Here is a 16,425-nt window from a genome sequence, read left to right on the forward strand (position 1 = left end):
AACATGGAATTTAAATAACAAAACAAAAAGAAAACACTGAACAGGCTGTGCCTACACTAAACTTTCGAGGGCACGGTCATTCATGATCCAGCTTAAAGCTTGGCTCGCTGCAGCAGACATTGTGAAACAATACCTTTATTTTCACCTTGGCTTTCTACAGGTACAGGAGATATGTAACAATTTCTAAAACATACAGTAACACTGGGAAATACTTCTTTCATTTCTGACTGGGCATATAGCTCGTACAATACTGTTAAACAATTAATTAGTAGCACACAACACTCAACCAACACAGCAAAAGTTGGATCAGAACCCAGTTGTGCCAACAGCGGGATGTGACTTTTTTTTTTCTTATTTATCATCGAGAGAGGTTGGAATGTTTGCAGGCCAAAACAACAACAACAACACAGACAGTGACACTGCTATAAAAGTGCACACAAAGGTGATGACACATTCCATGCCTGCTACAAACAAAAAATTGCGAAACTGAACAATACACGTAAGTTTATTAGCAAACTCAGTAAACTGGGTGACAACTGAAATGGAAGACATGGATTTTGTTGTGTCTGCTGATGGAATGGCAAAAGGGTTCCAACAGAAAACAACATTCTAAAAACAAAAGGTACAAAGTCTAGCAAAGTAACTGTACAACGTAGGTACCTAAGAACCTGTAGCCAAAGCTAGATTAAATAAAACACTAAAGAGTAGGACCGTGCAAATATTTGAAATTTCAAATACAGAGAAAATATTTTGTTCTTATTTACACAATTTGACTCGTTAAACCAAGAGTGGAATAATTTCGAGCTTTCCTTTCTAACTGGCTATGAATTTCCTCATAAGGTGATCACGTCACAGAATGATGTTCCCACGTAATACCGAGACCACCCGATTGTTAGAAAATATCGTCAGTGCGGTTCTGGTAAGTCTGCTCCTACCATAGTTGTCGAGTATGGATTCCTGTGCAGTATAATTAGTATTCCTATATTGCAAACAGATCACGAGAGAAGTGTCAAACAAGGCAGTTTCAATTTTGTCTGTCCGCAAACTTGTATGAGTACTATATGGTTTGGACTGCACGCTCTCGTAAGAGCACGTACATAAATGTGAATAAGTGCGCATTGTGTGATGTACATTCAGACGTAATTTTTTTTTCTCGCTTATTGCATTTGAGTATTTCCACTATTTGCACACTTCTACTAGAAACGAATGAGAGTCCCAAAATACTCCACTCCATTTCGTGTGCCGTGGCTAGACGAAATGTTGGATTTGTAAGCTGACTAGTTTTGTCTTTTACATTTATATTTTCTCAGCTGAACAGCCAACACTAAACTTCAGTGACACAGTAGGCATAGTGGGTAGGCTCTGAGATACCAAAAAAGCGGGTGAAAAATTTAAACTCTGAATTCTTGTCAAGGTTCAAGAGAGAACCCTGAAAGCCAGTCAGTGTTTGAGTTCGGTCTCGAGTGTTTACCTTCAAATGGCCCCAGTAAGATCCTGAACGTTGCTTCAATCCGAGCTCTCCATGTACTATATACCACTAAACCTAAATGTTGCCCAGATGTTATTCAAAGCATTAATCTTTGTCCACTGCCTTCAAGCATAATTTCCCTTTGTGGAAACTGACGCTGTTGGTGAAACTGATGGACAGGAAAAGCATTTCGGTTGTTGCGACAAACACCACTTCCACTGCTGTCTTCGGTACGGGGCAGCACACACAAGGAAAGCTAGGTGGGGACTCGTTTGCTAATTATCTGACAACTGCTAAATGCTGGCACCACCTATTGCACTGAACTGGAGATGAGAAAAATGCGAGTACCACAACGTACTACAAAATGTTTTCCAAAGGGAAGGGTGGAGATCTAGTACTCCGAGGGCCGGTCTCCAGATCCACCTTCCCTTTCATCATCGTCGTCATCGTCATCATCTTCCTCTGTGTCATCATCCGGCGATCTGTTTCTATTGCTCTTGTTCAGCAAGGATTCTGCAATGAAAAGGTAGACCCCTATAGTTGCTGCTAAATCGATACAAGGACACACTGTGTGCATAGGGCCAATGTGTCTTTCGGGTTTTGCGTCCTTTGAAAATTGGGGGGGGGTTAAGAATCGGGCGTTATTTCTGGTGCCGTAAAACGGGGTAAAATTGGACAATGTCGGGTTGAAAAGCAGATTTTCGGGACGAAAATAAAAACAAAAGAGCACTTCCCGCATTTTAGATAATGTGACCAAACGTTCCAATTTAGGCGGGACAGGCCCGGCTGTCCCACCAGCCTTCTTGGGGACAGTGTTTTGTCCTGCTGTTTTGCTGGAACGATCCCTGAATGGAAAACAAAAGCGGCTAAACAAGGGCTTTCTACTCCCATATTGCCCTCTTCCGGCTCGCATCTTTCCACGATCTAGCCAATGGAATATTATGATGTGTTGACTGATATAAGCCATCCCCCTTTGACAGTATACTTCATCGAAAGGAAAGCTCTCTTGCGCGCGCTTTGCTCATCAAGCTGGCCCGGCGGGAGGAGAATGGTCTTGATATGATGAATCATCGCGACGCTGACGATAATGACTAAATGGAAGTGCAAGTGCAGTGATTCAGGGCGTTCGGGACGAGATATTCTGTTCATACCGGACGAGTATAAGGACACAGTAAATACATCCTGGTCAAGGTATTTAATGTGTGCTCTCGGCAGTACTGAGATTGCAAAATGTAATAACTATTAACCTCCACATCCCAAACGAAATACAAAAGAGAGAATACAAAAATTCAATTCGAATAGATTTACACCTTTTACATCGTTCTCGTAAGTGTTTAAATAAACACGCTTCACAAGTCGCTATACAAACAATAAGTAGACAGACCAAAAAAGAATTCAAATTAAGAGGCAATGAAACATAATATCATTGGTAGAGCCTGAAGTTTTCGGGAAATTTTTTTTTTTCTAAATTCAGGGGGTAAAAATCTGGTAAATAAACATGTACTCTGAATTCATGCGAATTCGGGTGGAAAAACTTCCCGTATGCTATATATTCGGGGAGAAATGTGGCTCAGTTACTCAAACTGAAAGTATGTACTGGTTTGATACAGACTGTGATGAACTGCATTTTCTGCCAAACAAGTTAGTGCGCATTCCCACATACGTCTCAGTGAAAGCAAAATATTTTTTTTTTTTTTATTTACAATTTGCCAGGTAAAAATCAGGTTTCACCCTAAAGGGGACAACCTTCAATTTGGGGTGCAAATTTGGGGTAGAATCTGGTTAAACCCTAAAACTTCAGTCTCTAAATTCATTGAGAATTCGCGAAGTCAAATGTATTTAGTTTGCTGCCTGACAGACCGCTGACGGACCGAGTGCGATAACACACACGGATGCAGCAGACGAACAGGGCACCCACTACCAACTGAGGTTTATTACTGAAGCACACAGATTTTGTTCCTTCTCGTCCTCCTCACCCCTCTACCTTGCAAGATAGTTGCAGGTGGGCACCTTCCAGGTGCCGCAGTGGTCTCTATGCAGTCAAATGACTGGGGATTTGATCAGATTAGGCTGCTTCAACCTGCCGTAACATACCACAATCGGGGCGTTCCCTTCTTCGGGTGTTAGCAAATTCGGCCCCGTGACGGTCGACGCACCAGCACGTGCCAGCACTGGAATGGCACTGCGTGGGCAGGAAATAGCCCTCCTCGTCACACTGGGGAATATAGGCTCCTACGAGGAGACACTTGTGTGAGGTGTCGCTCTCATAAAACAAGTGCTTTTGAGATCTCGTTACGGTTGTTATGGGGTATTTACAAAGACTTACCAACTAAGCCTGGTGTAATGCGCCTGATTGCCGAAGCGCACGGTCGTTCTGTAATGAGCAGAAATAATTTAGTGACATGGTCCCAGTTGTGACTTCGTAGTTGGAATTCAAAGATACTGACAGTCTTTTCAAAGGCTTCAATGTGAGTTTGCTCTGCAACCAAGAATAATCTATTGCTGTAAGGTGTTTGCCTCACAGTACAGTAAATACCAGTAAATGTCAGTTAAATACAGTAAATGTCAGCACCCATGCATATGCCACTGGCAAGATAACTAATGGTAGGGGACAGAGACACGGAACAAGGATAGACGACAAATTCTCAGACTTGGCAAAAGGTTTATTACTTTTCTAGGTTATTAGGTTAGGTTATGTTTAGGGCCTGACTTTTTCGGGTTTTATTTTTAGCCAAATTCGGGGGGTAAATATCGGGTGATATTTTTCATTTGAAAATTCGGGTGTATTCGGGTTAAATCCCGTTACGGCATATTCTGTCGTCAGGAATTCGGGTGCATTCGGGTGATTTTTTTTTTTGTTTAATAAAAATTTGTCTTAACATAGAACTAATGTTTAGCAATGTTATCAAACTTTATTTTAATGCACGCTTATGAGTGTGCCACGCGACCCGGATGTTTTCGGGTAGATTCGGGTTAAACGCGAATTTTACAGATTTCGTTCGGGGGGGAAATATCGGGTGGATACGGGTTTAACCCTAAAAAGTCAGGCCCTAGTTATGTTATGTTAGGTACGTTTTTTAGGTTATTACTTTAAAGGTTTATTATTTATATAGATAATTACGATGTTCTTGTGATGACCTTTTTTCCATAAGTTATGCTTTCCAAAGTGCATGTTGGGGCTCTAATTACATTTGAAGATTAGATCTGTCAACCAATCAGATGGTCTCTGACCGCACTGAAGCCATAGCCACAACGAAAACGTGGCATAAATGATATGCAATCAGACCTGTTCACATAATGACATTGATAGCAACCTGCAATTGTCATAAGTATCACACATAGGAACTTTTGCGAAACTAATGACACTGATGGCAACACGTAATTCCATTGTTCTACTCGAGTAGCATTAAAATAAAAACTTTCACAAAATTGCTGGCCGTATCTCAAAGTATTTCAAAGGTACAACACCCTGTTACTCACGGGACTTGTTGAAGCAAGCACACCACTCCACTGTGCTCAAAAAGGAGTCCCGGTTAACGTCACACACAGCCAAGTAAGGCTGAAGGCATTTTTCGTGGTCGTCGTGTTCGAGATCGTACAGCTCCCTCAGGGTGAGCAGCAAGTTGCCGTCAGAATCCAAGTGGTGAAACATCCAGCCCACTTCATGCTTGCATTCCGGGAGGCTATCTGTGCAGGTGAAGATAACGCAACACCGATAAAAATACACATTAGAATAGCTGCTCAAGAGGCACAACTCTTACAGTCGGAAACTCTGTGTGTCCGCCTTCGGGTAGAGACCTGGGTGCTGTACTGGTGATCGCTCATGACCACTGAGAACCAGTCTAGCAGACGGTCACCCATTGCCTGCAAATCTTCACTATTACAGCCTGTAAAGAACAGAAATGGGGGTTTTGCCATGAATGAATGTAGTTTGTTGCATAAGTCAGTTATAATTAGGGCCTGACTTTTTCGGGCTATATTTTCCAGCAAAATCTGGGATAGAGGGGGGGGGGGTAAATATCGGGTTATATTTTGCTTCAATAATTCAGGTGTAATCGGGTCGAACTGAACCTGATTCAACCTAATTCTGGTTGGATCGGGTTGGATCAGGCGTAAATCTTTGGTTTACTCGGCATAATACACATGACACACCAGTAGACACAGAGTATCAATATTTAGTCCATGCATCTAAGAGGCAGCAGGGTCCCTGTTTTGACAGTTTGTATTAACATATTTATGCAGTTACAACACAGTTTCCAAAGTTGTGTGTTAGTTGTGATGACCTCGGATTCCCCTGGTCCAGTAGTTTCCGGGGAAATACTGGGTTAAACCCTGTTTTTCCTGATTTGAATCGGGAGGTAAATATCGGGCATAATCGGGTATAACCCTAAAAAGTCAGGCCCTAGTTATAATATTTTCCTTATTTTACCTTTTTCCTTCTGCGTGGTAACTGATGCCTTGTTTGTCAGTATGCTGTTCTGTTTCTGGTCCTTCCCCGTCCAAGTACCCTTGCCACTTTTGGTTTTCACTCTGCAGTGTCATACGAAGCACATCAAGAGTACATAACTATACATAAACATTTCATGGAGCTCTTGGGGCAACCGTCACTTCAGTAAAGTTAAAGAAAGCAGCAATGTGTTCAAAAGCATGTCTGTGTCCCATAAGATACAATATAATTAGGGTTCCCGTTGTTCGGCGCTAAATTTTTTTAGAGGTTCGGTGGGAGAAATCGGTGGCTATTTCACTCACCGGTGGTAATATTTTAAAACGTAAAGACACCTAGTGGAAACTTTCAAGGAACGTGGCGGGAGTTTCTCATGCATAGAGTGAACCAACACTTGATGTCCTCCAGTTTTTTTTTTGCTTTTTTTTTTCATTACAATGCCAACTGATAAAATCGGGCTGATAAGTATAATAATCGGGCAGATAATAATCTTTTGCGGGGACAAGTGGGAGGCTGCACCACCGTGTCACGGCTCAGCGTGTGTTCTAAGGGTCTGTAATACGTACTTTGGTGTGGAGCACAATGTATGCCTTTCAAGCTTGAACAAAAAGCTAGTGCTAGCAACTTATGCGACCAATGTCACAAAGTGGAACCGAAAGCAATAACCCACTGGCAGCATACACTACTTTTCATGCGCTGCGTTAGGAAATTGCTGCAGCAGACGCAACTACGGGTCTCTGTAGGTTGAATTTCAATATGGAATTCCCCGTTTTCTTTGTATGTTTGCAATACATACATGCAATATCCACAATCGGCTGCAGGTTCACAAGCAAGCTATCGAAAGGCACATAGGATGCTGTCTAGTTTTGCTATAGGCAGTAATGAAATGCTTCAGAATGCAGTCGGCCCATTCCGGCTTGGCTATGTTTAATTCTCCTACTTGTGCACTTTGGTTAGCTCATGAAGCCAGCAAATCACTCCACAGTACACGCTTAAAACAAAGCTTCACCGCATAGCACGCTGAAGGCCAACCGTTGTACAGAGCGATACCTCAATCACTCTTGATTTGTGGAAAGCGTGGGGCGTACGCCTTTTTCTGACAGTTAACATTTCTTCGTGTGTCACAAAAAGGCATACGCCTCCCGTTTTCAACAAATCGGGAGAGAACGATGTCATTCGGGATGATGGTTGGCTAGCTGCGTGAAGATCATTTTTAAGAGTGTACAAGTACTTAATCGCACATGATGCAAATGTGGGGTGTGTACCACAGTATCTGAGCAGGACCCACGTGGCAATACAGAGACGTATCACTGCAGCCACAGCAATTCTGCGACACAATGAACAGACAGCACATGGCACCAACAAGAAAGAGAGTTGAATCTTCCATTTGTGCTGCTACTCATGCACAGGACTACCTGCAAAGCTTTCGGCCAACGGTTACCGTAATGCCATCACCGCAAGAGAATGTGAATTCATTACCAAGCCGCAATGCCAGACAAAAGAGTAACCATATTAGTATCCACGCATACATACATTTGAGTCACTCAGTTAACCTCTTCAGCAACTTGCCAGCTAGTAGCAATGCTCTACAGCCCAGAACTGATTAAAAGCAGGAAAGGGTACGCATACTGAAGAGTCGCCAGCGCTCGCAACCAAAGCCCAACAAAACATCCAGTTTCTCCGGCCTACAAACAGAACAGAAACATGAAATCTAAGCAAAAATGAGGAATAACTCTAGAGAAGCAAATTAAAAGCCTACATGCCTTCATGGCGAGAGGAGCTACATTAGTTTGCGACCATCACCCACAGAAAGCAATAAGTGAGAGGGTTACTTGAACATAAACAACTGCATGTTAGCAACAAAGTCTTTCTCTTGGGAAGAGCATAAATGTGAGTAGTGGGACTTGAAGGCATTTATGGCATATCATTTAACTGTTTATTTAGGTTTACGGGTCATTGCCCCACATCTATTAACCTGTGAAAAAACTAAGAGTACATTTCTCATGCTGAAGTACAGCAGTGTGCATGTTTCAGCAAAGTTACTGAGCTATAGTAACCACTGTTATAGCAGAACCAAGAAAGGATAGAAGAAATAAAATAGTAATCTTCATCTGATTTACGTTGGGTGTATTCCGTGCATGTACAATGTGCCACTGTCTGTTCAAACCGTATTACCGTTCTCCCCGTTGCCACCCCCCACCCACCCATCCCTCTCAACCCTTCCAATGAGAACTTACTTGTTATTGGTTGCCTTCTCATCTTGACTCGATTTTTTCTTGTCCACCGTCGTCTGCAGTTTAGCGATGTAACGATCCCATCGAGCCTTCTGGCGCATCTCTCGTTGCTGATCCTCCAGTGTTTTTACAACTGTAGCAAATTTGAAAGGAGCATTAATTAGCATACTGTCACATTAGCACATTCGTCACATTACCTTTGCAAGGACAGAAGCCTTTACAGGAGACCTGAACTGACACCCTTTGTCTGCAGTTGTGGTATTGCAGTCTGCATTCTGAGGAATAGGTCTGGTTGTCCATGCCGCAGACATACTCTGGCTTTAGCACGTAACACGGCGGACACCGTGATTCGTCGCTTTCATCGTCAAGGTATTGGTCTTCATCATCGTCTTCTTCAGAACTCCATGGCATTGATGTGGTAGTAGTTGTTGTTGTCGAAGGGCTCTTCTCATAACTGTTCCAGGCGTTTGGCTGACTCTTCCTGCAGTTGACAAACGCAATGATTTCCCCAATTTACTTAACGTTTGCTACTTCTATCTTTCATGAAACCCTTCTTATGTCATCAAAAGCCTTACACACATTGCAAAACCCAAAGATACAAGGGCCTTAGTACAAATGATACACTACTTTCTTTAATATTTCATTTTTTAGAGCAGCCCAATCTACCGAGAGCCACATATCTTCAGCATGCGAAATCTGATCAGCATTCCACATTTTGCTTAAGGCACTCACACTATTTGAATATTTTGCCAAACTTGTACCCTTCACCCAATGCAGCATCAGTGAATCGAAGCACAAAAACACTTACTTCATTTTCTTCACCTTTTTGGCGCTGACACATATGGCTGTCTCTCCGTTCTGAATAAGACATTCCTGGTGAGGTTTGCATTGAACAGTGCGGCAGAGGTCCCCTGCAACATGAAACCAAGTAAGCTTGATAAGTACATGGCTGTTCTGGAGGGCGTTTGGTTACAAACTGCCGCCTATTAATAAAATATTCCTTCTACGTTTCGCTGCCCATCGTTCCTAGGCTTGGCTTTAAAAGTACCTGGAAGGTTATGAATCTGCCATCTTCCGGGCATCCGTGTCGGTCATTGCGTCATGAACCGACTTTCACGAGGCCCCGATCGATTGTACTATTTATACTAACCATCAGAAACGGACCACGCATTGTATGTAGCCTTGAGATCCTTGCTTGCTTCCTTCTGAGGCTTCTGGATAGGCGAAAGAAAAAAAGAATGCACTGCAGTCACTATAAGATGCACCAGTCATCCAACTGTCAAAGAGGTCACGGTCCAAATTGCCCAATTGCTCCCGAGTATTTCGCATTCTGCGCAGCAAGCACAATCCACTATGAAATACGAAATTACGTCGAAGCAAAGTGTTGTAAACACTAAGGGATTTCAGCAATGGTTGATAGCAACAGAGGGAAGCGCAAGATCAGTGGGAATGCTTACCTCGTCTCGGGCGTGTTCCTCGAACTCAAAGTCCCATTCCTCAGACTCCTTCGATTTATCTTTCACTGTCGCACAATGCGCAATAGAACAAATGCAACATAACACAGTCACTGTAAACCACAATGGCTTCGCAGCAGAGTGCATCATCGTTAAATCCTGATCGACGCTTCGCTACTCCAGCTGAGCTTAGGCTTAGATGTCTCGACTTGCAATGAGGAGAAGCCAGCTGCGAACCGGTTTCACACGGCCATGGATGTGTAGATGCAAACAAGTAGCTCTTCCTCGCGCTATTCAATAGCACCTACATAAAACTCTGCTTCCAATTGGGAGCAACAGCGAAATCGGCTACGGGATAACACGGATCCCAGTAACCAAAAACACTTTCTCCGCAGCTCCCGCAGCTTCAAGATGCGTGCGCCAGACGGCGAAACCGTCGGCGGAGCGACCGCTGGTCACTGGGTCCGAGCGACGAGCTGTTGAGTTATTATTAACCCATTAACTCGATGTCGGCAATGAGCAATGGTCGTCGAAACGCTATTGATAACTCTCAGCCTACCACTCATGCACAATAGTCTTAAGAAATCGATTGCGAACTAATGTGGGACCGTGAGGTGGTGCATGGGGGTTCGAATTCCACCACCGGCTGTACTGTCTGACGTTTTCGCCAGGGTTTCCGAAAACTTTCTGGACGAATGTCTACACAGTTCCCCCCCCCCCAAAGCCCCAAAGTCAGACGACGACGCATACTACCCCCCCTTCCCCCACTCCTTCTTGCTGTCCTCTCTCCACCTGTCCACTCCTGTACGCCGCTCATAGCCACAGTTGCTTCGTTGCGCTACCATGGAATAAAAAAAGAATTAATGTGGATTAATATAACAATACGCAATTAACAGGCTCGAAAAGCACCATACTAAACTCGTGAGTACAGTTGTGGTCGCTGTGACTGCGTACATAGATGTCACCCCTTTTCTCCGTCTCTCTCTCTCTCTCTCTCTCTATTATGGTTTAAGAGCTGTCAGTTGGCCATATGCTACGTAGTTATAGCGTTCCTAACCGCGTTCCTAATCTTCTGCTACAGCGCTCTGCCGATTTGTTTCGCACGTCTGACCGCATGTACAAATATTTTAAAAATTTCTGTAGTACGGATTCTGTAATTTCTGTGGTACTATATTTGAACGGCACTGCATTTATCACAGAAAAAAAGGAGAAAGACGTCTACGTCGTCTCCCCCCACACATCGGCACTACTTTGCCCCAGATTTGCGGTGTTTTCTGCAACGAACCGATGTAAAACGCGCTATTTCGAAAACGCATATCTTGTTTCTTCTATATGTAAACCTTGTTCTTATTTTATAAGTGAAGCAGAACAGCTGCATCCCCTCAAAATCTTCATTACACGCACGTATATTTTTGGTAGGTTAGTATTTCACCAATAAGTTATACAGGGCGTTTATTTTGATTCCGTCATATTTTTATCGTTTACAGATTTTTTTAAATAAAAAAACTGAGGGCAGTATAGCAGTCGGTTTTGCAGTTGAGTTATACGACCACGCGGACATCCTCTCGAAAAAAAGTATAGCAAGATAGCAGAATGAGACTGTGCTCGTTGAAAGTCATTCCTCGTTTAAAAAATCCCGAAATACGCACGTGCGTTAAAATGTCCAACCCCGAATTTTGATATGCAAATGAGCTGAAACCGAAACCGCGGCGACCGGGAACACAGCGCTCATTCCACGTCAGAGGGCCACGTGATTTGGAGCGATGGAGATGATTGGAGCGGGCGCCGACCTGCTTTCCGGTCCTGGTAAGCCGTCGTCTGCGAAAGTGATGTGCTCCTGAGGCGCTTTTTTTCGGTTTCGGCTCATTTGCATACCGAAATTCAGCGATGAATATTTAATGGCACGCGCTCTTTTCTGGATTTCTAAAAGATAGAATGGTTTTCAACGAGGATTGTCTCCCGTTCAGCTATCTCACTTTTGCCTGAAATTTCATAATTAATGAATTTTAGGTAATAGGTCGCCTTGGTAGTTACGTACTGTCTTCCAAAGGATGCCCGCCTGGCCGTAGAACTCAACTGCAAAAACGACGTATATGCTGCTCTCATAGCTTTTTTTAGAAAACTTCTGTAAAGGCAAAAAAACAACAACAAAATGAAAAGACGCCCACACACTACACGCACGCGCTCCATTGTTTATCGTGTCGGTTCATTAGAGTTGTCGTTGAGGCCCTAGATATACTTAGTAACTTATTATTACAACGAAGAATAACGAAGAATACTAATAGATAAGAATAGGATAGAATAAGAATACTAAAGAATAACGATACAACGAAGAATAATAATGTAAATTATAATGAATATGCTTTACTGCAATATGACCGACGCTGTTGATCACGTGAATTGAAACTGACCATGACAAGAGTTAACACCAACGCCACCTAGATTCAGAAGGCCTGCTTATTGCCTCCTCTCCCTCCTTCGTTACGTCGACATATAAAGTTAGAATTCGACCGTTACCGCGATTCACCGTTCTGTGAAACTCGCAAATGATTGCAGCTAACTTCGAAATTTGAACATGTAGACGAAAAGTACAACACGCTTTCCACGATCTTCACGGTTATGCCCGCTGAATGCACGTTCGTGATTGGCTACGGTCGTTGGCTACAAGGGCTGTACAAGGGCTCTTAGTTGTTATGTCACGTCGACGAGTAAGCATAGCTTTCTGTATCTAGGTGGTGTTGGGGTAACACCATTATTTGCGCGACATAACGTAACAATTATATGACGTTGCTTTTGGCAGCCGTAGCTTTGGAAATGGGCCGCCATTAGCCGTATGGGCAGCCACAGAAAGTCTGTGGTTCAAAATCGTCTACTGCGATTGGCTGACATCTAGGCTGGCTGCTGCGATTGGTGGACTTTATATGTCTGCGTGCGAAGGAGTGAGAGGAGGCATTAAGCAGGCCTTCAGTATCTACACTCTTAGAAAGGAGGGGGGGGGGGGGGGTGTCGAGGTAGCTTGCCGTTGTTGGCCGCACTCAAGTGGGCATCGTCACGACTATAGCCAAAAAAAAGGAAAAGAAGGCTCTTAGAAAGGAACTTCACCGCATGGCACGCTCCTAGCCAACCACCATCTCGAATGATATTGTTATCTACCCTGATTTGTTGAAAACGGGAGGCGTACGCCTTTTTTGTGACAATGATGAACAGCGTAAGTGTCACAAAAAAGGCGTACGCCTCCCGTTTTCAACAAATCAGGGCAGATAACGATATCATTCGAGATTATGGTTGGCTAGGAGCGTGCTATGCAGTGAAGTTCATTTCTAAGAGTGTAGGTGGCGTTGGACAAGGGCCCAGAGTAGGGTTACTTGCCTTCTAGGGCACTGTAGTAGAGTGCCTGAATACTAGCTCCCTCTGTGTAGGGTGTAGTCACCCTTTGTAGAAACGAATGCCGCAAAGCCGCCATGTTGACGCCCACGCTTACCATGCATGAATGCTGTGTGCCTATTTCACCCACTTTTTCAAACCTCCTCTGCTACGTATTTACTCCACTCCAAAATGTAGTGTGTAGCTAAGTGTACACTTTTGTGAGCGCATCGCGAGCTGGGCGTGGGCGTCAAGATGGCGGAAATTCGTAGCAGACGACGCTTATCCTATGCAGAGTTCAGAGACGCTTTCGAGGCATTGATGGTCGTGCCACCTGTCGTTCGACGCAGTCCTTTCGCGGAGAAACGAAAGCAGACAACACCTTTTCCAACAGTATTTCCAGGAGCTTCTCATTAAAGTTCTTCTTTATTAAATAAAAAAAGACATTATTCTTTATTAGCAACAATATATTTCCACGTCATGTACAATAACCGTGGCAAGAAACAGTATCAATAAGGACATGCACATAAACACACTATCGCAGTCGTTCATGTCATAAAACTTCAATGGGTTCTCCCATGTGTGAGGATAATTATTTTAGCAGAAAACCATAACATCATATTATTGCTGATACACGAACACGCTTTAAAATAATTTAGAAAGCAAAGGTGCCCTTCTGGGGCCCTTGGGGTGTAAATAAATAAACAAGAAAGCCAAGGTGTCAGGGGAGTACAGGAGTGAAGGAAACGTAAAAGATTAAAGCTTCAATAATTTTGCGATTTAGTGCATTCAAAATCCGAGCAGTGTCGCTCTGCCTAACACGTTAAGTGACCTTACATATTGCGGTACACATACTTCAACTGGTTATGACGAGAGTTTGAAATCACATTTAGAACTCCAGGTTACAGACGTACATACATTTTTATTGCATGATTGACGTTTTCTTGCCCTCTGTTTGATTGGTTATCTGATAAATTGGAACACATTCGTTTTGCTCAAATCAATGTTGTTAAGGGTCACAAAATCAGAAATGTGTAGGGATGTTGAGGAAGAGTTTAACCATTGCTCGAGAAACAATTCACCTAAAATGCGATAACAGTAAATATTGCTTTCTCGTGAAGTGCAACCACAACTCTTAAATCCATTAACTTTCTTGAACCCATCATTTTCGCCGTTTCTCGTATAATGTTCTGCGGTTGCCCAAGGCGCATGGTAGGAGGACGGTTCGATGATCGTCAAGCCACTGGTTGCATTTGTGGCTTGTCCAGATTCGCATAGCACTTCATGGATGTGTACATCGTCGTGATTTTACGCTGTGTATCACCATGGGCCTGTCATCTAGTCAGTCCTTAGCGGTCGGAGTCTACACTCTTAAAAATGAACTTCACCACATAGCACGCTCCTACCCAACAATCATCCCGAGTGACACCGTTCTTTCCCCTGATTTGTTGAAAACAGGGTGCGTACGCCATTAAATTTTCATCAAATCAAGAGAGAGAACGTTGCCATTCGGGATGATTTTTGACTAGGAGCGTTCTATGCGGTGAAGCTCTGTTTTTAGAGTGTACTATAGAAACAGGACTTCACCGCATAGCACGCTGCGCGCAAAAAAAAAAAAAACATTGTCACGAATGACAGGGTTCGCGCTTCTGATTCGAAGAGAGGGGGGGCGTGCAGTGATCATATATCCAAATTGACACAAAAAGGCGTACGCGCTCCTCTCTCTCAGAATCAGAAGTGACAACCCTACGCCCTTAAAAATGAACTTCACCACATAGCACGCTCCTACACTCTTAAACATGAACTTCACCGCACAGCACGCTCCTAGTCAACCATCATCTCAAATGATATCGTCATCTGCCCTGATTTGTTGAAAACGGGAGGCGTACGCTTTTTCTGTGACAATTATGAACAGCATAAGTGTCACAAAAAAGGCGTACGCCTCCCGTTTTCAACAAACCAGGGCAGATAACGATATCATTCGAGGTGAGTGTTGGCTAGGAGCGTGCTTTACGGTGAAGTTCATTTTTAAGAGTGTAGCCAACAATCATCCCGAGTGACACCGTTCTTTCCCCTGATTTGGTTGAAAACCGGGGGGGGGGGGGCGCAAAAGTGGCGTACGCCCCCTCCCCCATTTTCATGAAATCGAGGGAGAGAACGTTGTCATTCGGAATAGCTGGCTAGGAGCGTGCTGTGCGGTGAAGCTCTGTCCTCTGAGTGTATCATTCGTGGCAATGGCTGGCCTGGACCATGCTACGCAGTGAAGTTCTGTTTTTAGAGTATAATATGTGCACAATGTTACTCTTCTGGAATGTCATATGGCCCATTCAAGAGTAGGCCTTTTTGTGACATTTAACATAACTACATAAGTGTTGCAAAAAGGCGTACGCCTCAGGAGTTTGTTATGCGATTGAGGCTCTTCTTCTTCTTTTTTTTTTTTCCTTCACAGTTGTGTCTTTCATTTGAGATTAATCGAGGTATAGCGGCCCTGTAGATATGTCAGATTATCGATGTGGCTGCCCTTAGAATATCATCCCCTTGTAACACTGACGTACACGTCCGATAAAGTGCTTATAATCTCGATACAATATTGTTAGAGGCTTGGATATTGCATCCAGGGTTAACATGGGAAATACAAGAACTTCCAATGGACCTTTTTCACACTCGCGTCGCAACCTAGCGGCTGTCCAGCGAAACACAATCGGTGCGCGCCAAAGCACAGCCGGCGCCGTATTGGCGCCATCTATTGAATACGTAGGGTACCTTCTTCGGCGCCGTCAGGGTCACAGGGCATGCGCAGAAGCGTTGTGAAAATGGTCCATTGCGAAAGCCTACGAAAGTGCCTATATATATATTACAAACTTGCACATACACACATACACACACACACGCGCGCGAGGACGAGATTCGTGAAATGTATAGGGGAGGGGAATACTTCACAACCGTTGATTGTCATCTGCAATACAGTGTTCCTTTTGCACTGGTTCGAGAAGTAGTCTAAGTTTACACAGACTGAAGCTCGTATACTAACATGCACGGCACACCACGACTACGTTCTATTTACATGCAACTGTTTCGACGTCTAAATCTACATGTCGTTCGTACGCGCTCTTAAATCTTCGCGGGTTAATTTGAAGGACCACTTCGGACTAAAAGAATGCTGCCTGTTTTGATCTCGTCACTGAATCCCTTTCCCGTAACTGCAGCTTTCCTCGTCTCACATTCTCAGAACAGAACTTCATCGCATAGCACGTTGTCCGCCGACCGTTGCCACGAATGACAGGGTTGCCGCTTCTGATTTGAAGAGCGCGGTGGGGCGTACGCCTTTTTACAGCAATTTGGATACACGATAGTTGCTACAAAAAGGCGTACTCCCCTCTCTGTCTAGCATTCGTGGCAGTTGTTGGCGCACAACGTGCTGTGCGGTGAAGTTCCGTTCTGAGAGTGCATGAAGATGGAATT

General features: G+C 43.8%; 1 protein-coding gene across 1 annotated transcript; it reads right to left on the reverse strand.

Moving 5' to 3' along the window:
• Window positions 1-117: 117 nt before the first annotated feature.
• LOC135368505 (proteoglycan Cow-like) lies at window positions 118-10,007 on the reverse strand. The gene is made up of 11 exons (XM_064601847.1): window positions 9,604-10,007; window positions 9,297-9,360; window positions 8,955-9,057; window positions 8,344-8,627; window positions 8,150-8,279; window positions 5,898-5,998; window positions 5,230-5,355; window positions 4,949-5,155; window positions 3,795-3,842; window positions 3,563-3,700; window positions 118-1,981 (listed from the first exon to the last, which is right to left on the reverse strand). The coding sequence occupies exons 1-11, from the start codon at window positions 9,748-9,750 to the stop codon at window positions 1,860-1,862; spliced, it is 1,470 nt and encodes a 489-aa protein (XP_064457917.1). The 5' UTR covers window positions 9,751-10,007; the 3' UTR covers window positions 118-1,859.
• Window positions 10,008-16,425: the final 6,418 nt, after the last annotated feature.

Source organism: Ornithodoros turicata, chromosome 9, assembly GCF_037126465.1.
Source record: "Ornithodoros turicata isolate Travis chromosome 9, ASM3712646v1, whole genome shotgun sequence".
In the NCBI taxonomy this organism is placed as follows: Eukaryota; Metazoa; Arthropoda; class Arachnida; order Ixodida; family Argasidae; genus Ornithodoros; species Ornithodoros turicata.

What these genes read in the sequence shown, in the direction of transcription:
- LOC135368505 (XM_064601847.1), bottom strand. Translation starts at nt 9,750, where the DNA reads ATGATGCACTCTGCTGCGAAGCCATTGTGGTTTACAGTGACTGTGTTA. An exon ending in TACCACGCAGAAGGAAAAAG is followed by an intron (nt 5,356 to 5,897) that starts GTAAAATAAGGA and finishes TGTTCTTTACAG; the next exon opens with GCTGTAATAGTGAAGATTTG. An exon ending in CATTACACCAGGCTTAGTTG is followed by an intron (nt 3,701 to 3,794) that starts GTAAGTCTTTGT and finishes GTCTCCTCGTAG; the next exon opens with GAGCCTATATTCCCCAGTGT.